The 27,913-nt window shown below is 37.5% G+C and overlaps 1 protein-coding gene across 3 annotated transcripts in view; it reads right to left on the bottom strand.

The window, feature by feature from the left end:
• Positions 1-3,070: 3,070 nt before the first annotated feature.
• ZC3H12B (zinc finger CCCH-type containing 12B) overlaps positions 3,071-27,913 on the bottom strand; it is a 172,226-nt gene continuing 147,383 nt past the window's right edge. For all 3 annotated transcript variants that reach the window (XM_034649835.1, XM_034649837.1, XM_034649836.1), the window contains 4 exons: positions 22,646-22,785; positions 9,071-9,305; positions 8,283-8,389; positions 3,071-7,102 (listed from right to left, as the gene is read on the bottom strand). In XM_034649835.1, the coding sequence (XP_034505726.1) occupies positions 5,682-7,102; positions 8,283-8,389; positions 9,071-9,305; positions 22,646-22,785 (1,903 nt within the window). In that variant the 3' untranslated portion in view covers positions 3,071-5,681. The remainder of the gene's footprint in view (positions 7,103-8,282; positions 8,390-9,070; positions 9,306-22,645; positions 22,786-27,913) is intronic.

Genomic DNA, 27,913 nt, shown 5'->3' with positions numbered 1-27,913 from the left:
ATTGTTCAAGATGCCTGCAAGGCCCACTAAAGGACCAACAGTGCTTCATCAGGGAGGTGGCACAGCTTAATAAAGGAGGTAATATTAGCAGTGAGTCTTGAAAAGCAAGTTACTCTAGTCAGAACAAAGAGTAGAAGTAAGGTAAAAGTCTGGAGGGGATAAAGGAAGAGCATGGCATGTTGGGACACCAGTGAAGGGTCCAGGATAATTGGAACATAGTAAGTCCTGAGGCCAGAGAGTTAAGCTAGAGAGAGGTGGTCAAACTAGCTGATTTCCCACCTATGATTAGGAAGAGTCATTAAATATCGAATTGTCCCCTCTTGGAATTCTAACTATTGTTACCACTCCCCCCAACACTCAGGCTGCCACTGCCCTCCAAGAAAGTCTTAATTTATTAACTTATTCTGTAAGCGTGCCTTATTGCCTCATGAGAGTGTAAGTTCCAGAAGCTAGGAACTGTTTATTCCTCTCCTGTCTTTCCCTAGTCAGGTATGGACCAGGTTCCTATTTGGTACTCAGTAAGAACTTAATTACATTATGCCTGAGTAATGTGAGAAAAAGCAGGAAAAGGATAGGGAGAGATAAGCGCTCTCAGTCCCAAAAGGATGATAAAAGAACTATTCTCAGATTTATGAGTAGTCCCTTCCAAAGTCTCAGGCTGGGCTCCCCTGTAGCAACTGTGGTCCTCTCTACCCTTAGAATGGGACTGGCCTGAATTTTTCGGGGGGTGGGGATGGGGAGGTTGGGGTGGGAGTAGGAAGCTCCCTAAAAGCATGAGGGAAGAGCACACAGCACCGTAATAAAGAGCTCACTGGCCTGGGAGCAATGAGGCCTGAGGTTCCAGTCATGGCTTTGCCATTACCTACCTCCCTGTTCAGCCTTAGTCAAATCTCTTTAGTTCTTGGATCCTCAGTTCCCACACCTATAACCTGATGGAGTTGATGCAGCTGAGCATTCCACCAGTGACTTCTCCATAAAGTATAGGGTGCCAGGCTGCTTCTAGCTCTGATATTTTGGCTAATGCCCAGCAGATGATATTTCTGTGGCCCTAAGGCTATTCAGGGAAGAAACTAAGCTGGGCCCTGAGCCCTCCATCTAGTTCTGAACCATGAGTGGAGGCTTGGCCCAGTCCAGCCCTGTGGGAAACACCAGATGAGTAGCACTTGGAGCTATGTTAGTATATAAAGATAGAAGAAGGAATATATGCTTACTGTGATAAAATTCAGATGAGCTCATCTGGGGAGAACCTTCTCCTTACAGCTTATCTCAAGATGCAAGTCCCAAGGACAGAATTTTTTTTTTGTGGTTTCAAGTTTTTATTGAAATTCTCCAACGACAGAAAATTAAGTTTATCGAAGTGAACTAGAGTATGTGTGTAGGTTGGTGTGGTATGGCTTTTGTTGTTGATGTTCTTAAAGAAACACAGCCATTAGTATTTAGTAGACAAATAGTTTATGCAGAAAATAAGTGTGTTACAGTTCATTATTGTCAATGATACAGCATTTTCAATCATGATTATAGGCGAAACCAATTAAAACCTCATTAGGTAGTCATAACACATTCATGCTAGTGAGAACATTGCAAAGCACTGCACCTGCATTATAGGGGTAGACAAAACTGGGGATGGGATATATTTTCACTCACCTCTGGTTGGCTTTGTGTATTTTGTCATTGAGACTTACATTATGTTTGGGTCAAACAAAAAACCCAAAGAGGTTTTATAAAAGTTTACAACAGTATTTGTTTAATCCCACAAATGGATAAAGCAAACTACTATAGCTCAGTGATATACAAATCAGGACTAGAAATAGTCAGTCTGCCTATGTATATAGCTAGCTACAATATGATAGACATTGAATATGCTGAGTCTTTTCAAAGGCATCGACTACTTTAGACAAGCAGGTTCCCAAAATGCACTGTTTGGTTTCCAGTGAGAACTAACTATAGTGCCACTTCAGTTTAAGACTATGCCCTCCTTAGTGTCAGATGTGAGGAGAAGAAAACTAGGGGAAGGCAGAGAAGGATTAGGAGGACACCTGAGCAGGGCTCTTTGGATAGCTTAACATTATTTTCCCTGTGCAGTTTCAGACCTGGTTCACAGAGTAAAAGTGTATTGAAATTGTCGGCCCTCAAAAAGGGCAGTTGTACAAAGTCCCATACTAACAGCATAGATAGAACAGTAACTGAGCGCCTCTCTAAAAGTGAACTCTTCTGTGTTAGAAGAAAGCTCAGTGCCAAAGGTTAATGATTATCAATGTTTGAATTACTTTATAAAGATACTTTATTCTCAAATAGAAAAAATGGGTTTTCAAAGTTCTGGAAACTAGCAGAGAGAGAGAAACTTATATTATTACTTAGAAGAAAAAAAGTTTTACAGACCCTTTCCATAAGGCATCTGTCATTCTCCCTTCCATACCTTGCACTTTAAGAGACAGTGCAATATGCCATCTTTGAAAAGGCTCTGGTAATTGGATTGACCCTGCCACTCCAGAATCACACTTCTTCAGGTTGAAATAAAAATAGCAAACACAAAATCACAAAAAGAAAAAAAAATCACAAAATCTACAAAATCTAAGGCCTGAACAGGAAAAGATTTGCTATGAGTTCAGAAATTCAGTGAAAAAATTAAAAGTACAAAGCACCTCTTGCAAAATATACTGGTCCTTGTAACCACGCAAAACACTGTGAAATAACCCCTGCTGAATGTTTGGAGGTAAGTATTCTGAAGGACATATGCTTAATCCTAGAAAGGAAGCCTGATTTTATTATCAGGAGAGCTGAGAAGGTCACAATGCTTCTTTGTATTTGTTGTTTTATAATTACAGACAAAATGGAAAAGTCAAGAAGTGTATAGACCTCAGTAAAAAGAAAATGTTTCTCTAATAACTTCACTAAAAACCATGCTAGATTTATGCATTCATAATTGTAGCTTCTTGCAGATGATTCACTAACACACTTTTGACACAAAATTCCTTTTGCAGGGACATATTTAATTTAATAGGTTAAAGAGAACTTACGCAACATAATGCTTGAAACCGTACACACAATAGCTGTGTGCATAGTAATAAAGAAGCCTTGAAAAATTGTCTTTGTCTATAAACCACTACTGCTCTTTGGAAATAGCTCCCTCATCACCCCCAGGCTGCTGTCCTGTGACACACAATGCCAGAAACATCATGGTGAAAAGTCAGTACCTAACTTAGTTCATTATGAGTTTTGTACATTTGTTTTTTATACGATCAGGAAAAAAAAATATAATTTGTATCAACAAAAGGTCATTTCTGGTTATTTAGACATTGCTTTTAGTTTGAACCACTTTGGTTCATTCACATTTTATCAGAAGAATGACAATTGTTTTTTGAAAATTAAAAATACATATGCTGCCTTAAGAATATTTCCTGTGTTGGGAGGAGCTTACAGTTTTTCTGAGTACTAAACATGAACATGTTTTCAAGATAAATTGCAACTGACAAGATAAATCTTGTGTTTCCCTGTAAACTGTGCAGCTAGTGGATACTGTGGTACCATTGATGATTTTGGTAGGAAGATGAACAAACTGTCACAAAGGCAGTAGAGTCATCTAAGATTGTCAAATACACTGATTTAGACATGGGACAGATTCAGAAGGTCTTAGAAGTTGAAGATAGGAAATGGTATTTGTGTGAAATTTAGGTGAAACTGTGTGAATTGCAAGCATTTCAGTGGCAACTGTCACTTTCTATTTTATTCCTCGACAGAAGATACTTTTACACCTCAGTATGTTGGGAAATGGAAACATCAGAGGGAAAGAGTTGAATATGAAGCTGTGGTTAACTGATAAATGCTGGTTGAGATGCAGTTTTAATCAACTAGGACAGAGACAGAAACCCAGAAAGCAGCATGCAAGTCATTATCAAACCACCAAAAGCAACCCTGACTACAGCCTCACATGCGGAATGTTTCACAGTAAGAAACACCTATAGGCAGTGTCACACCTTCTCACAAAGCAACAAGAGACCTTGACCAGGCCTTTTCAACTTTCATGACCAAAAACAAAACAAAACAAAACCCAACAATCATAGAAATTAGCAAGTTCCAGCTCAAGAAATAGTGAGCAGGTCATGGTTCAAAATGTTTAACATACAATGGATTAAAAAAGGAGTTCATTTAGTACAGCTTAAAAAAAAAAACAATAAATGCCTAGAGGCATTTAGCTACAAAGTTTCCACCCTGAGCAAGAGACTAGTTGCGCAAATGGTGCCAACCCCAAGTCCTGCTGCCTTTACTAATGCATTTAAGAATTATCTAAGGGTAAGTGCATTCTCTTTGCATGTATTTGAAGTGCATAACTGAGCCAGCTATTAGCAAAGATGTAGCATCCCCTTTTGTAAGCTGCCTTTTTCCACTTAGAAAATCCCCTGGTTTTGTTTCCTAAAGAAATTCTGTTCCATCAATGATCAATCTTATTGCCCAAAGGGTGGACAGCAGGAGAAAGTGGATTACATGTCTGTGCACTGTCCTCCATTACATTTTATCCTTTGATGTCAAATACTGCATAGGTCAGAAGTCTAAAGAGTATCCGTTAGACCCTCCTTGAGTGCAGCTCTTGTGTCCATCATTTAATGCTGCACAAGTTTGGCCATCTCTCCTGGGAAAGAGGCAGTGGAGTCTGGTAATAAATCCCTTGGTCCTGGTCAAACTCTTCTGTGTTGTCTAGCACACACCTGCTATTCTTGGAACTTGAGCTTGTCCGTCAGCTCCTCTGAAGAAGGCTGTAATCTGTTCCCTAATTTTCTAAGGTAAAGAGACATAAAAGCTAAGAACTGTCAGTAAATGTTAGCAATTAAAAGTGCAAAGGAAATAGAGCTAGTTTGCTCTGATGTCTAAGAAAACAATATTCAAATATCGGCATGTAATTTCACTTTGAAAACTAGTTGAAACTATGAAATGTGACATAAAATCAAATTGGATTCATGATCTATACAACTGTAGACTAAGGACTGTGCAGAGCTTTTCTTCTCATCATCACTATATGGAGATACACAAACATCTCAAACTAAATACGTAGTTATACATGCAATATAATTGCTAACAATAGGTTTGAAATATACCTCTAGAAGCCTTGATGTGACCCTATAGCTTGGTTAGTAAAGATATTGAATGGTCAGATATTCATGCAATAATTTATGCATTTACTTTTAAATACCTTTAAATATCCTATTAAAAATCCCAAAAGGTTAATTCAACATATGATTTGATCCTGATGCTCTTGCTCTCTAAATTAGATATATTATCAATACTTTGTAGTATAGAATGTGTGATTAAGAAAATGTTGGTAATGGAATCCCTTGGGAGTTTCTTGCATTTAGACCTCTCCCCCTGAGTTTTGTCCTCCATTGCATGGTGCCGTGCAAAAAAACATGAGACTTGGAGTCAGAGGACTTGAGTATGAGTCCTGGTTTGGTCACTTGCTAGCAGCATGACCTTGGCAAATAACTTAATCTCAATGAGATTCAGTTTCTTTTTCTAGAAAATAAGACATTAATAAGATTTACCATACAGGGTTGTTTTGCGCTTCAAATAACATAAACACTATAACTTGAAAAGTGCAACACAAAATTATTAGTTACTATTATCATAGTATTAATGCATTATTAGTATTAATATTTATATTTGTATAAAGGAATAAGTTCTATGTCATGTCAACGAGCAGCCCTAAGCTTAGAAACAATCAAAGCTGCCAATTGTTGGGCATCTGCTGTGTGGGGATTCTTCTCCATCACTGCAAGGACAATGTTTGAAGGGAAAATATTGCAGAGGTTCTTATAAGTCTGATACTGGTGCTCTGGGATCATATGCTCCCTATTATCATTGCACATTCCAACCCAAGGATTCCTCCAAAGCTGTTCCATCTTTTCAGGCACGCTCCGTACCATGACTGGCTCATAGCATGGTTGTATGAGGCTGTTACTCAAGGGATAGGAGTGGTAGCCATAGGAATCAGTTGCACAGGGCAATGGGTCCCAGCTGGCATGTTGTTCCCGGCACAGAGGAGGTCGTCTTTGCCTCATGGGGTTGCTCTCATAGAGGCGGGAGTCAGAAATGCTGTCCATCCGAGTCATTACAAGGGCACGTCCTGGCTGAGGGGTTGCCCCAGGCTGGATATTGGGAGGCATAGGGTAGTCTCCAGGACAGCTGGAGCATGCTCCAGTTGCTGGGTGCTGGGCTTGCAGAACTAAGTGGGGAACTGACTGCTTGTGGGGGGCTTGCTTAGAATCCTCTGGGCCATAGCTCTGCACTCGTGTTAAGGCGTCATGGTAACCATGAGGAAAAGGCTGAAGACGGTTCTGAGATGCCGAGCGATGCAGCTTCAAACTGCCTTCAGGATGGCTATCAGCTACAGCCAAGTACAGGTTGTTGTAAGAGGAATAGTTGTCGTTCCTGGTATGGCTCATACGGTTGTCAGGACAGAGGTTGGGATTCCGGGGATATACCCCTCGGTCTGGTTCAGCCACATAGTACTCTCGATTATGCATGCTGTTGATGTTCAGTTTGGAGAAGTCGCCCAACATTGAATAGTAGCTGTGGTCCCCCAAGGACTCAAACTTTGGGTATTGGTCAGCATAGCTAATAGGGTTTCCATGGCTGTTGGTAACCAGGATTGGGGGGTACTGCATGCTGGCCAAGTGCTCCAGTGAGGCCTTCTGGTGGGAGAAATGAGAGGATCCTGGCACAGGGCTACTGGCTGAACGGGTGTTGAGTGCACTCACGGCATGGCTTTTGGGGGGTGGGATTGTGGGGACACTTAGGGCAGTCACAAGTGAGGGGACAGAGCTGGCCTCAGGCTTACGGGCAATGGGCAGCCATTCCTCAGGCTCCACAGCCATGGACCGGATGCTGGGATCCGATTGGCGCTTGGGGGCCACACGTTTGACTTCTGAGGTTGTCTCACTTTTGGCACTAGACAGCCCTGTGCCACACTTGGCCAGGGTGCCTTCACTCACGGTTTTCACTGTGGACAGTTTGGCACTGATGCGGAGCTCATCAGCCACTGAACGCTGTGGTTGGTTGGCCCGCTCTGGATGGTAGTATTTGCACTTGTGGCCATAGGTGCATTTTTTGCCTGAAAAATAATGCCTTGAGGTAAGACTCTCTCTCATACTGGTGCAAATCTGTCAGAAACTGTTGTAACAATCTAGTTACTCAGGTTAGCGTTTTACTGTTTGGGCTTAAGGAAGAAAAGTAACTCTCTATGAAAATAAGAGAGGCAGGACAACATCAAGGGGGGAGAGGGAAGAAGTGGAAAGCTGGAGAGGAAACTGCAGTGTAAAAGCTAAGAACTGAGTAGTTGAACAGCCTTCATTTTCCCGAAATTCACAACTTCGCCTAGGCATAACCTGCATGCTGAAGTGGTGTAGGGTAGCAGCAGCCCACATAATACAATGCAAAAAGCATAGTCTTGGAAGCCAGTCAGACCTGAGTTTCAATTCCAGCTATGTCACTTACTAACCATGTAACCTTGGTAAGTGACGTTACCTTCTGAGCCTCAATTTCGTCTTCTGTAAAAAAAGTTCATGATTATGCCTATATTATACAGTCATTGTGAAGACTGAATGAAGATAATGAATATGAAAATACTCTATAATTGAAATAAACGTTAATTGAGAAAAAGAAAAAAACCCAAGATGTCCCATAAATAAATGATTATCTGAAAGAGTGAACATGCAAGGTAGCCTCAGACCAGGCAGCCAATGTTGCACTGTTAGGCTCACAAACATTGTATCAGAGGGACCTGCATAAGGTCACGAAAGCACTCCGGAAAACTATATTTTAAAAAAAGCAAACGAAAATGAAGTTTGGAAGCAAACTGGAAAATACAGAACTGAAGAAAAGAGTATTATTAGTTGACAGAGAGTGCAGTCACCTGCTTGAAAGACACGTCCTTCTTGGGGCCAAATCCAATTTGGCACTGCCCTTTCTGCTTCCATAGGCCATCTGGGTTTCTGCACTTCCCTATCTCCAGCAACACTGCTCAGGATGGAGGCAGCTAGAACACGTGCATTATTTAAACAAGTGACAACTAATCTTTCCTTCAATTCTAGTTACCTTTTCCTCATGCAGTTTCTAGAATGTTTCTTTAAATGCCTAACTGGGAATACATAAAGGCACAGACTTTAATTAACTCCCAGGAAGTGGACAAGTTAGAATTTTGCATTTGAAAGGGAAACCTTTCAGAAATAAGTATTCCTATAGTCCTTGTGTTTCCCTTAGTATAGAACTCAGTTCTACACATAGGTACTCACCATAAGGGCATGGTTGCTTCTTATGTTCCGGAACAACAGGTCTCTTTCTCAAGAAATTTTCAAGATTTGGGCCATGGCGTCCTAAAGGATCATCTGGAGGCATAAATCTGAAAGCAAACAAGCAAGAGGTAAACATCTTCCTTTCTATCCCCACTCCCCCTTCGGGAGTTCAGACCTTCATTACCCCTTGCCTATACTATTGTCATAGCCTTCTAATTGCCCTTTCCGCTTCAAGCTAAGCCAGCAGTTCTTCCCTCCATTCTCACTTGACCACACACACACACACACACACACACACACACACACACATACACACACACACTAAAAAGATGTATCATTCTTCTGTGGACTATATGTTTCAACCATACTGGCATGCCTGCTGGCTTCCCAACACAAAAACCACTTTTGCATCTTTATAGCTTTATTCATGATGTTCTCTTAACCTGCAATGCCCAGTAGTCCCCTTTCTTCTGTCTGTAAACTTCATCTCAAATGTCATCTCCTGTTTGAGGCTTTTTCCTATCATTTCATATAGACAAGGCAATTTAAAGAATTCTAACCATACTGCTTATCACAACACATTTTGGTTCCCTTTCTCTCTCTTCTCCACTACCCTTTGAGCCTCTTTTAAGGGTGAGTCCTGTTTCTTATTCAACCTCTTATCCTATGGCAATCAGCATAATGCAAAGTGCACAGTAAGTGTTCAGTAAATGTTTATTGAAATGAAATAATCTATTCCTAGTGAAACTTGGATTTAGGCTATTCAGAGCCTACTGAAAGCAACGTACTTGTCATTCACAAAAGAATACATCAGCAACCGCTCCTCTATAAACTTCTTCCATTCTGGCTTTTCAACTTGAAGGTCTCGGTAGTTATCATTAGATACAATGATGCCGTCGGAATCGAAAGCCAATTTGACTATGAACCGGTCATCATAACAGACAACTCTCCTGCCCTGGACCCTTCGGGATGGTGTGAAGACAAGAATCTTTTCTTTCTCCAGTTTACGTAGGATATCTTGATCTGTCAAAATATAGATTATATGCCACACAGTAGAAACCATCTTTGGAAATTACCAGCATTATCCTCATATTACAAGTACAAAAGTTGGTACTGGATGAATATGTTATTTGCCCTTAGAGAGAAAGTGGCTTCTATTCCTGGCCATGGCACCAGTTTGGATTGTGACCTTAAGCAAGTCACCTTCTCCTTCAGACTTCAGTTTTCCGTAAAGTGAAGGAACTGGATTCAATGACATCTAAGTTTCAAAAACTACCATGAAGAGTGAGAAATAACATTTATGTCCTAGCATTCTTGATGACTGTTTTGCCCTTTGGAGGAAGCAGCAGATTTTGGCTGCTGAAGAAAACAGAGCAGTATGCTGAGGATATGTCTGTCAGGAGGAGGGTAAAGCATCACTCTGTGGGACTTTTATTTTTGCCTTCTGCCTGAAGGAAAGCCACAACTCAGGGGGAAACAAAGCTGTAGCATGTTGAGTACTGACCCCCTTACCTTTTGGCCTCTTAATTGCTGAGGAAAGAAAGCATATAAGCTGGGCTTGAGCAGGGCCAGGATCCACTCTCAGATGAGGTTGGGACCCTGTTCAGAAACTTGCAGTCAGCTCCACAACATAGCTCTGACTGCCATTCTGACCTTCTTATTTGGCACATCATGCAAACAGCAGAGATTCAAAGGACTAGAGTCTATATTTTCTCAAATGCTATAAAAAGCTAGTTTCACATAGTTCGAAAGTGAACGTAGTAATCCTACTGACATTAGGGCCCCATCATGACTTTTGTGGACCTTAGGATGTTTGCCTTTGTGGGCCCCTTCTTTTATAAAGAAATATTAAAAACTATACTTTACAACTGCTTTGCTATAAAAACAATCTAGTTAGGCCCATTATTATAAATTAATTGTTATTATATTTGATTTTCCCTTCAATGTTAAAAGAAAATAAAATTACTACTCAGCTATAAGAAAGAACGAATTCTCAACATTTGCTGCAACATGGACGGCACTGGAGCAGATAATGCTAAGTGAAAATAAGTCAAGCAGAGAAAGACAATTATCATATGATTTCTCTCATCTATGGAACATAAGAACTAGGATGATCGGTAGGGGAAGAAAGGGATAAAGAAAGGGGGGGGGAATCAGAAGGGGGAATGAAACATGAGAGACTATGGACTATGAGAAACAAACTGAGGACTTCAGAGGGGAGGGGGGTGGGGGAATGGGATAGACTGGTGATGGGTGGTAAGGAGGGTACGTATTGCATGGTGCACTGTGTTATACGCAACTAATGGAGCATCGAACTTTACGTCGGAATCCGGGGATGTACTGTATGGTGACTAACATAATATAATAAAAAATCATTTATTAAAAAAAAAGAAAATAAAATTACAACATCTTTTGTTACATTTTAATTCCAGCATAGTTAACATACTACAGGTTATATTAGTTTCAGGTGTAAAATACAGTGATTCAACAATTCCATGCATCACCCAGTGCTCATCAAGACAAGTGCACTCCTTATTCCCCATCACCTATTCACCCATCCATACCACCAAACTCCCTTCTGGTAACCATCAACGTGTTCTCTATAGATATGAGTGATTTTTGGTTTGTCTTTCTTTTTTTCCTTTGCTGATTTCTTTTGTTTCTTAAATTCCACATAAGAGTGAAACTATATGACATTTGTCTTTCTCTGGCTGAATTTTATCACTTGGCATTATACTGTCTACCTCCATTCATGTCATTACAAATGACAAGATTTCATTTTTTTGTATAAATATATATTTTTAAGTTTTTATTTTAATTTCAATTAACATACAGTGTTACATCACTTTCAGATGTACTAGATTTCATTCTTTCTTATGGCTGAATAATATTCCATTGTATATATGTACACCACATTTTCTTTATCCATTCATCAGTCTATGGACACTAGGGCTGTTTCCATATCCTGGCTATTGTAAATAATGTTGTTATAAACGTACAGGTGCATGTATTTCTTTGAATTAGTGTTTTTGTATTGTATGGTATGGTATGGTATGGTATGGTATGGTATGGTATGGTATGGTATTGTTTTTGTATTGGGTGGGGGGAATACCCAGTAGCATGATTAATGGATCATAGGGTAGTTCTATTTTTAACTTTTTTAGGAACTTTCGCACTGTTTTCTACAGTGGCTGCACAAGTTTGCATTCCTACCAATAGTGCAAGAGAGTTCCTTTTTCTCCACATCCATGCCAACACTTGTTTCTTGTGTTTTTGATTTTAGTCATTTTGACAGGTGTGAAGTGATATCTCATTGTAGTTTTGATTTGCATTTCCCTGAGGATAAGTGATGTTGAGCATCTCTCATGGATCTGTTGGCCTTCTGTATGTCTTCTTTGGAGAAATGTTTGTTCGTGTCTCCTGCCCATTTTTTAATTGGATTATTTGGTTTTTTTTGAGTGTTGAGTTGTATAAGTCAAAGAGGTTTCTGCCTGCATTTTCCTCTAGAATTTTGATGGATTCCTGTCTCAAATTTAGGTCTTTCATCCATTTTGAATTCATTTTTTTGTATGGTGTAAGAAAGTGGTCCAGTTTATTCTTCTGCATGTGGTTGTCCAATTTTCCCAGCACAATTTATTGAAGAGACTGGCTTTTTTTTCCCCATTGGATATTCTTTCCTGCTTTATTGAAGAGTAATTGACCATATATAATTGTGAGATTATTTCTGGGCTTTCTATTCTGTTTCATTGATCTATGTGTTTATTTTTGTGTCAGTACCATATTGTTTTGTTCACTACAGCTTTATAATATAACTTGAAGTCCAGAATTGTGATGTCTTCAGCTTTGCTTTCATTTTTCAAGATTGCTTTGATTTTCAGGGTATTTTGTGGTTCCATACAAATTTTAAGATTAGTCTAGCTCTCTGAAAAATACTATTCAAATTTTGATAAGGATCGCATTAAATGTGTAGATTGCTTTGAGTAGCATAGACATCCTAAAAATATTTGTTCTTCCAATCCATGAGTATGGAATATTTTTCCATTTCTTTGTGTCTCCCTCTAGTTGTTTCATAAGTGTTCTATACTTTTCAGAGTACAGACTTTTATCTCTGGTTAGGTTTATTCCTAGGTATCTTATTGTTTTTAATGCAAGTGTAAATGGGATTCTTTTCTTAATTTCTCTTTCTGCTTCTTCATTATTGGTGTATAGGAATGCAATAGATTTCTGTACACTAATTTTGTATCCTGCAACATTACTGAATTCACTTATCAGTCTAGCAGTTTTTTTGGAGGTTTTCGGGATTTCTATATAAAGTATCGTGTCATCTGCAAATGGTGAAAGTCTACTTCTTCCTTACTGATTTAGATGCCTCTTATTTCTTTTTATTGTCTGATTACTGTGGCTACAGCTTCTGGTACTATGTTGAATAACAGTGGTGAGAGTGGGCATACATGCCTTATTTCTGACCTTAGGGGGAAAGTTCTCAGTTTTATCCCGTTAAGGATCATCTTAGCTGTGAGTTTTTCATAAATGGCCTTTATTAATTTGAGATATGTTCCCTCTAAACCTACTTGGTTGAGGGTTTTTATAATGAATGGGTGTTGTACTTTGTCAAATACTTTTTCTGCATCTATTGGAATGATCATATGGGTCTTTCCCCCCCTTTTTAAAAGTTTTTATTTAAATTCCAGTTACATACAGTGTAATATTAGCTTTAGGTGTATAATATAGTGATTCAATACATACAACACATGGTGAAATCACAAAAACTGCACTCCTTAATCTTCATCACCTATTTAATCCATTCCCCCAACCACCTCCCCTCTGGTAACCATCAGTTTGTTCTTTATAGAAGAGTCTATTTCTTGGTTTGCCTCTCTATCTCTTCCTTTCCCTATGCACCTTTGTTCTGTTTCTTAAATTCCACATATGAGTGAAATCATATGGTATCTGACTTTCTCTGACTGCTTTATTTTTCTTAACATAATACTCTCCAGCTCCATCCACATCATTGCAAACAGTAAGATATCATTATTTTTTACAACTGAGCAATATTCCATTACACACACACACATACACACATACACATACACACACCCCACATCTTTTTATCCATTCATCATTCAATGAGCATTTGGGCTTTTTCCATAATTTGGCTATTCTAGGTAATGCTGCTATAAACATCAGGGTGCATGTAACCCTTCAAATTAGTATTTTTGTATTATTTTGGTAAATACCTACTAGTACAATTGCTGGATCTTAGGGTAGTTCAATTTTTAGCTTTTTGAGTAACCTCCATACTGTTTTCTAGAGTGGCTGCACCAGTTTGCATTTCCTCCAATGTTGCAGCAGAGTTCCACTCTATAAACATCCTCGCCGACAGTGTTGCTTCTTGTGTTGTTGATTTTAGCCATCCTGATAGGTGTGAGGTGGTATCTCATTGTAGTTTTGATTTGTATTTTCCTGATGATAAGTGATGCTGAGCATCTTTTCATGTGTCTGTTGGCTGTATGTATGTCTTCTTTGGAGAAAAATATGTCTATTAATGTCTTCTGCCCATTTTTTTCATTGGATTATTTGTTTTTTGTGGTGTTGAGTTTTATAAATTCTTTTGGATACTAACCTATTATCAGATATGTCATGTGCAAATATCTTCCCCCATTCCTTAGGTTGCATTTTAGTTTTGTTGAAGTTCCCTTTACTGTATAAATGTTTTATATTTTGATGAAGTTCCAATAGCTCATTTTTGCTTTTGTTTCCCTTGCCTCATGGGGACATATTTAGTAAGAAGTTGCTATGGCCAATATCAAGAGATTGCTGCCTGTGCTCTCCGCTAGTATTTTAATGGTTTTCTGCCTCACATTTAGGCCTTTTGTCCATTTTGAATCTGCTTTTATGTATGGTGCAAGGAAGTGGTCCAGTTTCATTCTTTTATATGTTGCTGTCCAATTTTCTCAACACCATTTGTTGAAGAGACTGTCTTTTTTTTTTCTTTCCCATCGGATATTCTTTCCTGCTTTGTCAAAAGTTAATTGACCATACAGTTGAGGGTTCCTTTCTGGGTTTTCTATTCTGTTCCAACAGTCTATGTGTCTATTTTTGTTCCACCCCATACTGTTTTGATTACTATAGCTTTGTGATATGACTTGATGTCTGGAATTGTGATGACTCCAGCTTTGCTTTTCTTTTTCAAGATTGCTTTGTCTCCTCAGGGTCTTTTGTGGTTCCATACAAATTTGAAGGTTGTATTTTCTAGGTCTGTGAAAAACGCTGGTGGTATTTTGATAGGGATTGCATTAAATGTGCTTTGAGTAGTATAAGCATTTGAACAATATTTGTTCTTCCAACCCATGAGCATGGAATGTTTTTGCCATTTCTTTGTGTCATGTTCAATTTCTTTCATCAGTGTTTTGTACTTTTCAGAATATAGGTCACTTACCTAGGTATCTTACTGTTTCGGGTGCAATTGTAAATGGGATTGATTCTTTAATTTCTCTTTCTGCTGCTTCATTTTTGGTGTATAGAAATGCAACAGATTCCTGAACATTGATTTTGTATCCTGCAAATTTACTGAATTCATTTATCAGTTTTATCAGTTTTTTGGTGGAGTCTTTCTGGTTTTCTATATAGGGGATTGTGTCATCTGGGAATAGTGAAAGTTGTACTTCTTTTTTGCCTATTTGGAATCCTTATATTTCTTCTTGTTGTCTGATAGCTGAGGCTAGGACTTCTAATACTATGTTAAATAACAGTGATGAGAATGGATATCCCTGTCTTGTTTCTGACCATCCATCCCCATGGAGGATGATACTAGCTGTTGGTTTTTCATAGATGGCCTTTATTATGTTGAGGTATTTCCCTCTAAGTCTACTTTGTTGAGGGTTGTTATCAAGAATTGATGTTGTGCTTTTCAAATGCTTTTTCCACATCTATTTAAAAGATCATATGGTCCTTATCCTTTCTTTTCTTAGTGTAGTTGTGTCATATTTATTGATTTGCAAATATTGAACCACTCTTGCAACCCAAGAATAAATCCCACTTGATCTTGGTGAATGATTCTTTTATTGTATTGTTGCATCCGGTTTGCTACTATTTTATTGAGAATGTTTGCATCCATGTTCATCAGGGATATTGGCCTGTAGTTCTTTTTATTTTTTAGTGGAGTCTTTATCTGGTTTTGATATCAGGGTAATGCTGGCCTCATAGAATGAATTTGGAAGTTTTTGTTCATTTTCTAGTTTTTTGAATAGTTTCAAAAAAGTGGGTATTCAGAAAGTGGTTTTTTCAAGTTTGTTAGAATTCCCTTGTGAAACCATCTGGGCCTGGACTTTTGTTTGTTGGGAGTTTTCTGATTACTGATTCAATTTCTTTGCTGTTTATTGGTCTGTTCAAGTTTTGTATTTCTTACTGTTTCAGTTTTGGCAGTTTATATGTTAGTAGGAATTCGTCTATTTCTTCCAGATTGTCCAATTTGTAGTCATATAGATTTCATAATATTCTTTTATAATCGTTCACATTTCTGTGGTGTTGGTTGTTATTTCTGCTTTCTCATTTGTGATTTTATTTATTTGGGTCCTTTCTCTTTCCTTTTTGATAATTCTGGCTATAGGTTTATCAACTTTAATATTTTCAAAGAACCAGCTCCTGGTTTCATTGTTCTATTCCATTGTTATTTTTAAAATTTTTCTATATTATTTATTTCTGCTCTAATCTTTATTGCTTCCTACCTTCTGCTGGATTTAGGCTTCATTTTTTGTCCTTTAGGTGTAGGGTTAGGTTGTTTACTTGGGATGTTTCTTTGCTTCTTGAGGTAGGCCTGTGTTGTTATATACTTCCCTCTTAGGACTGCTTTTGTTGCATCCCAAAAGTTTTGGAACACTGTGTTTTCATTTTCATTTATTTCCATTTTTTAATTGCCTGTTTGATTTCCTGGTTGATTCTTTCATCGTTCAGTAGCATGTTGTTTAGCTTCCATATATTTATGGTCTTTCCAGATTTTTTCTTGTGGTTGACTTCTAGTTTCATAGAACTGTGGTAAGAAAAGGTGCATGGTATGAATCCACTCTTTTTGTATTTGTTGAGGCCTGTTTTTGACCTAATGTGATCTATTCTGTAGAATGTTCCATGTGCACTTGAAAAAAATATGTAGTGTGCTGTTCTAGGATGGAATGTTCTGAATATATCTGTAAAGTCTATCTGGTCCAGTGTGTCATTCAAGGCCATTGTTTCCTTGTTGATTTTCTGTTTAAATGATCTACCCATTGATATAAGTGGGGAGTTAAGGTCCCCTGCTATTATTGTGTTATTATCAATTAGTTCCTTTTTGTTTGTTAGTAATTGATTATATATTTGGGTGCTCCCATGTTAGTGGCACAAATATTTACATTAATTAGATCTTCTTGTTGGGTTGTTCCCTTTATGATTATATTTTGCCCTCTTTGTCTCCTTTTACAGTCTTTGTTTTGAAATTTAGTGTTTCCGATGTAAGTTTTGTTACTCTGGCTTTCTTTTGACATCTATTTGCATGCTAAATGTTTCTCCACCCCTTTATTTTCAATATTCCAGCATCTTTAAGTTTAAAACAAAGCTGGGGGCATCACAATGCTGGACTTCAAGCTGTACTACAAAGCTGTGATCACAAAGACAGCATGGTATTGGCAAAAAAACAGACATATAGACCAATGGAAACAGAATAGAGAATCCAGAAATGGACCCTCAGCTCTTTGGACAACTAATCTTTGACAAAGCAGGAAAAACCATCTAGTGGAAAAAAGACAGTCTCTTCAAAAAGTGGTGCTGGGAAAATTGGACAGCTACATGCAAAAGAATGAAACTTGACCACTCTCTCACACCATGCACAAAGATAAACTCCAAATGGATGAAAGACCTCGATGTGAGACAGGAATCCATCAAAATTCTAGAGGAGAACATAAGCAGCAACCTCTACGACATCAGCCACAGCAACCTTTTTCATGACATATCTCCAAAGGCAAGAGAAAAAAAAGAGAAAATGAACTTGTGGGACTTCATCAAGATAAAAAGATTCTGCACAGCCAAGGAAACAGTCAAAAAAACTAAGAGACAGCCCACGGAATGGGAGAATATATTTGCAAATGATACTTCAGATAAAAGACTGGTATCCAAGATCTACAAAGAACTTCTCAAACTCAATACACAAGAAGCAAATAAACAAATCATAAATGGGCAGAAGATATGAACAGACACTTTTCCAGTGAAGACATACAAATGGCTAACAGACACATGAAAGAATGTTCAAAAATCATTAGCCATCAGGGAAATTCAAATCAAAACCACAGTGAGATACCACCTTACACAAGTTAGAATGGCAAAAATAGACAAGGCAAGAAACAACAATTGCTGGAGAGGATGTGGAGAAAGGGGATCCCTCCTACATTGTTGGTGGGAATGCAGGTTGGTACAGCCACTGTGGAAAACAGTGTGGAGGTCCCTTAAAAAGTTAAAAATTGAGCTACTGCATGACCCAGCCATTGCAATACTGGGTATTTACCCCAAAGATACAGATGTAGTGAAGAGAAGGGCCATATGTACCCCAATGTTCATAGCAGCATTGTCCACAATAGCTAAATCGTGGAAGGTTGCCCTTCAACAGATGACTGGATTAAGAAGCTGTGGTCCATATATACAATGGAATATTACTCAGCTATCAGAAAGAACAAGTTCTCAACATTTGCTGCATCATGGACGGCACTGGAGGAGATTATGCTAAGTGAAATAAGTCAAGCAGAGAAAGACAATTATATGGTTTCTCTTTTCTATGGAACATAAGAACTAGGAAGATCGGTAGGAGAAGAAATGGATGAAGAAAGGGGGGGTAATCACAAGGGGGAACGTAGCATGAGAGACTATGGACTCTGAGAAACAAACTGAGGGCTTCAGAGGGGAGGGGGGTGGGGGAATGAGATAGGCTGGTGATGGGTAGTAAGGAGGGCATGTATTGCATGGTGCACTGGGTGTTATACGCAACTAATGAATTATAGAACTTTACATCAAAAACCAGGCATGTACTGTACGGTGACCAACATAATATAATAAAAAATATATTAAATAAATAAATAAAGAATAAAATGAATCTCATGTAGACGGCATATAGATGGGTCTTGTTTTTTTTAATCCATTCTGACACTCTATGTCTTTTGATTGGGACATTTAGTATGTTTACATTCAAAGTAATTATTAATAGTTATATATTATTGCCATTTTATTACTTGTTTTGTCATTTGAGATTTTTCTGGTTTCTTGAGGTAGGCCTGTATTGCTATAAACTTCCCTTTTAGAACTACTTTTGCTGAATTCCACAGATTTTGGACCATCATGTTTTCATTTTCATTTGTTTCTATGTATTTGTGAATTTCTTTTTCGACTTCATGCTTAATCTATTCATTGTTTAGTAGCGTATTATTTAACCTCCATGTATTTGTGTTCTTTTTAGATTTTTTTCTTTCTTTTGGTTGATTTCTAGTTTCTTAGTGTTGTGGTGAGAAAAGATGCATGGTATGATTTTGTTATTTTTTAATTGTTGAGACCTGTTTTGTGGCCTAATATGTGTTCTATTCTGGAAAATGTTTCATTTGCACCTGAAAAGAATGTGTGTTCTGCTGTTTTAGGATGGAATATTCTAACTATATATGTTAAATCCACCTGGCCCAATGTGTCATCAAAGCCATTGTTTCCTAGTTGATTTTCTTATTTGTTGATCTTCCTGTTGATATAAGTGGGGTGTTAAAGTCCCCCACTCTTATTGTATTACTCTTGATTAGTTCATGTTTATTATTAACTATTTTATGTATTTAGGCTCTCCCATGTTGGGTACTTAAATATTTACAATTGTTATGTCTTCTTGTTTGATTGTAGTCTTTATTATCATATAGTGTCTTTTTTTGTCTTTTTACTGTCTCTGTTTTAAAATCTATTTTGTCTGATATAAGTATTGCTACTCCAGCTTTTTTTGACATCCATTTGCATGATGGATGTTTCTCCAACCCCTCACTTTCAATCTTCAGGTGTCTTTAGGTCTAAAATGAGTTTCAAGCAAGTAGCATATAGATGGATCTTGTTGTTGTTGTTTTTTATCCATTCTGATAGCCTTTCAATTGGAGCATTTATTCCATTTACATTCAAAGTAATTATTGATAGATATGTATTTATTGCCATTTTGTTTTGTGGTTGTTTCTGATGTTTTTCTGTGATCCTTTCTTCTCTTGTTCTCTGTCATTGTTTGTTTTCTTTAATGATACGTTTGATTTTTTTTTTCTTTATTCTTTGCATATCTATTAGTGGTTTTTGATTTGTGGTTACCATTACATTTGTATATAATATCTTCTGTATATAGCAGTCTATATTAAGTTGATGGTCATTTAAGTTTGAACCCATTCTTTACTCCTGTCCTCCCAACATTTTAGGTATATGTTGTCATAATTTATTTTGTGAGTTCCTTGACTGATTTTTTATAGAAATAATTATTTTTTACTTATTTTGTGTTTCCTACTTTCATATTGTTACCTTGGTCTTTCCTTTGCACTCAAAGTGTTCCTTTTAATATTTCTCGCAAGGATGGTTTAGTGGTCATGAACTCCTTTAGTTTTTATTTGTCTGGGAAACTATCTCTCCTTCTATTCTGAATGACAGTTTCACTGGATGGAGTATTCTTGGCTTCTGATGTTTTCTATTCAGCAATTTGAATATATCATGCCACTCTCTTCTGGCTTGCAAAGATTCTGCTGAAAAATCCACTGATAGCCTTATGGGGCTTCTCTTATATATAACTGTCTCTTTTGTCTTGCTGCTTTAAATTTTTTTTCTTTATCACTACATTTTGCCATTCTAATTACAATATGTTTTGGTAGATCTGCTTTTGATTTTGATCAGGTTTCTCTGTGCCTCCTGCATCTGGATATGTTTCCTTTCCCAGATTAATGGTGTTTTCAGCTATTATTTCTTTAAATAAATTTTCTGCCCACATTTTTCTCTCTTCTCCTTCTGGGACCCCTAAAATGCAAATGTTACTGTGTCTGATGGAGTCACTGACTTTTCTAAATCTATTCTCATTATACAGTATTTATTTGTCTCTTATATGTTCAGCTTGATTGTTTTTCATTAGTCTAAACTCCAGATCACTAATACATTCCTCTGCTTCTTGTATTCTACTGTTTATTCCACATATTGCATTTTTTATTTCATTTATTGAGTTCTTCATCTCTGATTGGTTCCTTTTTAAAAAACCTCTTTGTTAAGGATCTCACTGATGTTGTCCACTGTAGTGTCAAGTCCAGTACACATTTTTATGATCTTACTTTAAATTCTCTATCAGGCATATTACTTATTTCGGTCTTGCTTCATTCTGCTATGATTTTCTCCTGTTCTTTCGTTTGGGACAAATTTGTCTCCTCATTTTATCTACCTCTCTGTGTTAGAAAACTCAGCTATGCTCTCTGCTCCTGAAAGTAGTAGTTTTATAAGGTAGTGCCCTGCAGTGCAGTATCCCTTATTCGCCAGAACCTGGCACTACATGGGATTTTCCTATGTGTGTTTCTTGCATCTGGCTATTGTGTTTGAGTAGCTTCCCCTTTCAGTCTAGGCTTCTGCACTGATTCTCTGCCTGTTGTGGGCTATACTTCCTCTTGTGGTGTTAGTGAGACCCTGATAAGCCTGGTGTGAGGGAATGTGACTGTAGAAGGGTTCAGGGGTAGGCGACAGTGTTAGCAAAATTTTCAGTGAGTCACTAGTTCTAGGTACGATCTCCCAAAGTGCATCTGTGGCCATAGGCACAGCGCATGTTAGTGGCAGTGGCTGGGGGCTAGGCATGTGGCTAGGAGCACCTTCTGGCTGTGCAATCAGAGGCTGAAAGTGGAGGTGGCTGGTGGCATGTGGGAAGGGCACGTGCGACATTAGCAAAATTTGTACTTAGCTGCTAGTCCTAGGCCAATTCCTCAAAGTGTGATGAAAGCCAGGGTTGCAGCACACAACCGTGGCAGCAGCCAGAGGTGTGTGGCATCTGTGTGTGCAGAGATTGGGTGCTGAGTTTGGTGGTTGGGACACAAGATGTATGTGCACATGGCTGGCTTGGTGGGGCACTTGTGGCATTAACAAAATTTGCACTAAGCCTAGGGCCAAGGCCAGCAGATTTGGGATAGGCAAGTCTTCAGGAGAACTCCTGGGCAGGGCACACTACTAGAGGGTTAGGTAACAAGTGTCTTTGCAGTACTGCCTCCTGCAGGTGGTTCTATTTATGCTGGGGGGTGGGGAATGAAAATGGTGACTGTCAATTCCTTTGTTCCCAGAGAAGTCCCCCAACATGCTCCAAAATCAGTATAAACAGATCTCCCTCCTGTTTTGCAGGATGTGGCTTCTATGTTGACTCTCCTTGGGCTGTTGTCTCTTTAGGGGTGGAAACCCAGCTATCACTTGCCCTCTCAGCTCACCCATCACTGGCTGAGTCAATGGACTTTTAAAGCTTCAGGCTCTAAGTCCTGCTGGTTATACAAACTCACGGAATTCAGCCCCTCTGATATTCAAAGCCAGACATTATGGGGATTTGTTTTCCCTGTGTGGGCTCCCTGGTGTTTTCCCCTCTCTGCAACCATAACTCCCTCCCTGGAGCAGGCTGCTCCATACTAAACAACCATCTCTGCCCTTCCTACCCTCTATGATGTGGCTTCTTCTCTACATTTAGTTATGGAGTTTGTTCTGTCAGTCTTCACATAACTCTTCTTTATTGACATGGATGTGAATGATATCTAGTGGCAAACATGGGATGGGGTGAGCTTGGGGTCCTCTTATTTTGTCATCTTGCCTGTGCTTCAAATTAAAACATCTTTGTAGGACCCTAAAGGTATCATGGCCCTGGCCACTGGGCCTGCTGTGCCTCATGGATAAGTCGGCTCTAAGTGCAATGGGACTTTTCTCTCTATATATTTTACCCTATAATTTGCAGATGTCACAACCACTTCTCTGGTACAGAATATGATTATTTTCCATGATGGTTTCTTTAGTCTTTTGGAAAACTCAGTCACACTTATAGCCAGGTTCATCCCCCTTTAGTCTGAAGTCTATGGTCAAATAGAAAGCACTCCTTTTTTCCCCATCCATTTGCTTTATTCCTTGCTGAATTGAAGTTGTCTCAATTTAACCACCATATGCCACAACACAATAATGGTTTTATTTGGATCAGGAAAAATATGTTTAAAAAGGTACTTAATACAAAACATTTTAAGTATACTTAAACTTAGAAAAATAATTATCTAAGTTGGGACCATCAACCTCTCCCTAAACTATTGTGCTAGCTTTTTCTCTGGATGAGAAGAAATGTCTATTTGAAATAGTACCTGTAATTGGTGCATCAGGGCGGGATTGCTCCTTTCTCCATGCAGGCACAAATACAGTAATATCTTTATGGCCTTTGTCTAGAAACCAATCCACAGCAAGTTGTATTCCTCTGCAGGAAAACTCTTCTTTATTCCCATGGCTTTAGGAAGATAGATAATGAAAGGATAAAGGATCAACAATAGGTAACAAAGAAATACTCTGAACAGGCTTTTTCTTAGTACCAAGATATCAACAATAGACATTTTATTTCTTGATGATGCCAAAAACGTATTTTTATTTTTTTAAGATTTTATTTATTTATTTGACAGAGAGAGAGAAAGAGAGAGAGCACAAGCAGGGGGAGCAGGAGAGGGAGAAGCAGGCTTCCTGCTGAGCAGGGAGCTCGATGCAGGGCTTGATCTTAGGACCCTGGGATCATGACCTGAGCTGAAAGCAGCTGCTTAACTGAGCCACTCAGGTGCCTAAAACTGTATTTTTAAAAAGAACAAATCAAGTTCTTTTTAAATCAATCATTGTAAATATTGCAATTATTATTACACCTTTCTTCAAGGCCACAGATGGTTAATAACAACTTCCAACTTATAGCAACCCTGATGACTATTTCCTACACTACATCAATTTCCTCTCTTCTCTCTCTACGTCTACTACCACTTTATTTTAGAATATTCAGATATTCACAACAGATGAGAAAAGAAGAAGTGTCAACAGAGGTTTACATAGTTTATACGGAGGATTAGTTGGAGATAAGTTTTAAGCACATATATTAAGGTTAAAAATGATATTGGCAGCAAAAGAGATACACATAAATGCTGACTAAAATTAGTTATCACATTTAATTAAATATAATGTACCAATAAAAATCACATTCTTGAAAATTTTAAGATGTTGGGAATGCTCACAATATAATGCTAAAGGAAAAATAAGAATACAGACTATATATAATGTAATCCCAATTTGGTAGAAGAAAGTCTATATATAAATTTAGAAAAAAATACTAGGAAATAGATACACCAAAATATTAATAAAAAGAATTATTCTATGTGAGAGGATTATAAGTGATTTATTTTCTTTATTCCAAAATTTCTTCAAAAAATTAAGTATTGCTTTATAATTAGAACATGATGTAAAAAAGAGAAGACATTTTATCATAATTATTTGTAGACATAAACATTGTAAAAACTTAAAAAGTCAAACAAAAATGTGATTGAAAATTTGAAGAGGGAAAATTAACAGATGAATTGGGAAAAGATATATTTATTGCCATCATCTTTAAAAACTCACAAATAGTGTACTAAATTTGTACCTAGTTTGCCTGTGAAAATTCTGATCTCTTAGCTTGTAATTTGGTATTCTAACATAAATATAAACCACACTAAATTACAGTTATTAAACAGCTTGGATGGTAAAACAAATAGTCATACATTACATGTACCAATTCTAGTACAATAAAGTGGATATTGCCTGTCAAGACTGTTCAGAAAAGAAGGACCATTTTGCTAGAAAGCTAATTAATATAATATAATGGGGTCTCTCTCTTTAAACTTCTCACTTTCTCACTAGTACTCAACTACAAGAGAAATTAGCCCCAATTATATTGTTCCCTTTGGGTGAATTCAAACATAATGTCAGAGACCCCATTAATATGTATACTGCAGGACTTCCCAGTGTCCCTAGTAACTTTTTATTAGATACGTCTCCTGAGGCAAGGAAAACACAGGCAAAATAAACTATAGGGATTTCATCAAAATAAAAGCTTCTGCACAACAAAGGAAACAATCAACAAAAGTAAAAGCCAACCTATGGAAAGGGAGAAGATAATTGTAAATCATATATCTGATAAAAGGTTAGTATCCAGAATTTAGAAAGAATATATAAAACTCAACACCCCAAAAATGAGTAATCCAATTAAATAATTGGCAGAAGACACCATTAGACATTTTTCCAAAGAACAGCTACAGATTGCCACCAGACACTTGAAAAGATGCTCAACATCACTGACAATCAGGTAAATACAAATCGAAACTACAATCAGATACCACTTCACACTTGTCAGTATGGCTAAAATCAATAATCAAGAAAAAGCAGGTGTTGGCACTGATGTGAAGAAAGGGGAACTTTCCTGAACTTTTGGTGGGAATGCAAACTGGTGCAGCCACTCTGGAAAACAGTATGGCATTTCCTCAAAAAGTTAAAAATAGAACTACCCTACAACACAGCAATTGTGCTACTAGATATTTACCAAAGAATACAAAAATACTAATTCAAAAGGATACATGCACTCTAGTGTTTATAGCAGCATTATCTATAATTGCCAAATTATGGAAACAACACAAGTGTCCATGGACTGATGAATGGGTAAAGAAGAGGTAGTATATATACACAATGGAATATTAGTCATCAAAAAGAATGAAGTCTTGGGGTGCCTGGTGAGTCAGTTGGTTAAGCATCTGCCTTTGGCTCAGGTCATGATCCCAGCAGTCTGGTTTCAAGTCTCACATTGGGCTTCCTGCTCACTGGGGAGTCTGCTTCTCCTTCTGCTCCTCCCCCTGCTCCTGCTCTCTCTCTCTAATGAATAAATAAATAAAATCTTTTAAAAAAGAATGCAATCTTGCCATTTGAAACAATGTGGTTGGAACTAAAGAGTGTTATGCTAAGGGAAATAAGTCAATTAGAAAAAGACAAATACCATATGATTTCATTCATATGAGGAATTTAAGATAGAAAACAAAGGAGCAAGGGGGGGGGAGAAAGAGAGGCCAACCACGAAACGTACTCCTAACTGTAGAGAATAAACTGATAGTATCAGATGAGAGGTGAGTAAGGGGATGGGTTCAATAGGTGATGGGAATTAAAGAGCGTAGTTGTGATGAGCACAGGGTACTGTATATAAGTGTTGAATCACTAATTTTTACCCATGAACCTAATATTACACTTATGTTAACTAACTGGAATTTAAATAAAAACTTTAAAAGACTTGAGGAAGTAATGGAAAAATTTCCAACCGTTTAGCTGACAGCCTATTATATATACTCTTAGTTGCAGCAGCAGTCAATTCTTAGCAAAGTTGCCTCTCCTATCTATGCTTTATTTAGGAGGCATCATGACATTATATGTAATATTTTTCTATTAAAATATTTATAAATATTTACTATTTTCATGAGACTCACTAGCATATTTGCAGAGATATTAAGGTAGATCTGGGAAGAACTGGATGAAAAACATGAGAGAATAGGATGAAAAGCTTTTAAAGCTATATATGTTTTAAAAAGGAAAGAAACCAGGAGGAATTAGTGGGCCATAATCAAATGAGACTGTGTTCTTGCAACTCATAAATAAAATAGCTATGGGTTTGACTGGGGCAAGTGATTAAAAATTTATTGGTTTCAGTTTCTCACTTATAAAATGGGATAGCAATATTTTCTTTAAAACTTTTCTGTGGGGAAAAGGGAGAATATATATTTAGTAAGTACTTAGTATATTGGAAATCATTACATGCATTTGCTATATCTCTGTCTATATTAGCTAAAGAGAAAAATTTGTTCCTTTCTCTTTATAGATTACAAAATTGGTTGCATGCTAATACAGATTTTCTGTGCATTCTTTGAGTATATGAGGTGGTGTGTATATATGTGAGCTAATGTCCATGAATGTGTCTGCAGATTCTACTACTCTTTGAAGTCATTAAAACCAGAGTTCTGTATTTTAAAAAGAAAAAAAAAGACATAGGGTGGTAAAATAAGTTTTCAAAAAAATTGAAAAATAAGACCAACCAAATGCTGCCTACAAGACGCTTACCTCAGATCTAAAGACACATACAGACTGAAGTGAGGGGATGGAAAACATTTACCATGCAGATGAAAGCAGAAAAAAACCAGTGGGTGGGTGCCTTGGTGGCTCAGTCATTGGGCATCTGCCTTTGGCTCAGGTCATGATCCCACGGTCCTGGGATTGAGCCTCGAGTTGGGCTCCCTGCTCAGCGGGGAGCCTGTTTCTCCCTTTCCCACTAACCCTGCTTGTGTTCCCTCTCTCACTGTCTTTCTCTGTCAAATAAATAAATAAAATCTATTTTAAAAAAAGAAAGAAAAAAGCTGAAAGGGAAAAAAATCTACAGCCAAGAATACCCTATCCAGCAAGACTATCATTCAGAACAGAAGAAGAAATAGAGTTTCTCAAACAAAAACTAAGGGAGTTCATGACCATTAAATCATCTTTACAAGAAATATTAGAGGGGACACTTTGAATGGAAAGGAAGGACCATAACTGAGCATATGAAAAGCAGGCAACACAAAAGCAGTATAAATAACTATTTCTGTAAATATTGGCCAAAGGATTCACAAAATAAAAGGTTGCAAAATATGACACCATATACATAAAACGTGAGGGGAGAAGAGTAAAAATAAATAAAATAAAATAAAATAAAAATAAAGTCAGTTTTCTCTGATCTAAATATTGGTACCCCAGCTTTTATGCTACTCCCTTCAGGCCTGCAAAATTTCTGCTGAAAAAATCCACTGATCTAGACTTTAAAACAAAGACTGTAATAAAGAACAAAAAAGGAAAAGAAAAAAAATAAAGAACAAAAAAGGCAATACATAATGAGAAAGTGATCAGTTCAAAGAAAGGATATAACAATTTTAAATATCTACACACCCAACACTGGAGCACCTAAACACATCAAGCAAATGTTAATGGAAATAAGGAGAGAATAACAGTAGAGGACTTCAACAGCCCACTTATATCAATGGATAGATCACCCAGCAGAAATGCAGTAAGAAAAGAGTGTCTTTGAATGACATATTAGACAAGAAGGACAATATATATATATATACACATATATATAGAATAGTCCATTTAAAGACAATAGAATACACATTCTTTTCAAGTGCACGTGGAACATTCTCCAGAATAAATCACATGTTATGCCACAATACAGGCCTCAATAAATTTAAGAAAATCGCAATCATACCATGCATCTTTTCTGATAACAGTATAAAATTAGAAATAAATCACAAGACAAAAACTGGAAGAAAAACACAAATGTGGAGACTAAACAACCAATGGGTCATCAAAACAATTAAAGAAAAAATACATGGAGAGAAATGAAAATTAAACACAATAATCCAAAATCTTTGGAACACAGTGAACACAGTTCTAAGAGCAAAATATATAGTGCTACAGGTCTACCTCAAGAAACAAACAAGTCAAAACACTCATTTTAACCCTACATATAAAGGAACTAGGAAAAAGAAGAACAAACAAAGCCAGGA

This window comes from Ailuropoda melanoleuca, chromosome X (assembly GCF_002007445.2).
Source record: "Ailuropoda melanoleuca isolate Jingjing chromosome X, ASM200744v2, whole genome shotgun sequence".
NCBI lineage: Eukaryota > Metazoa > Chordata > Mammalia > Carnivora > Ursidae > Ailuropoda > Ailuropoda melanoleuca.
The sequence above is the reverse complement of the archived record's forward strand: the minus strand, read 5'-3'. Positions and strand labels throughout refer to the sequence as shown.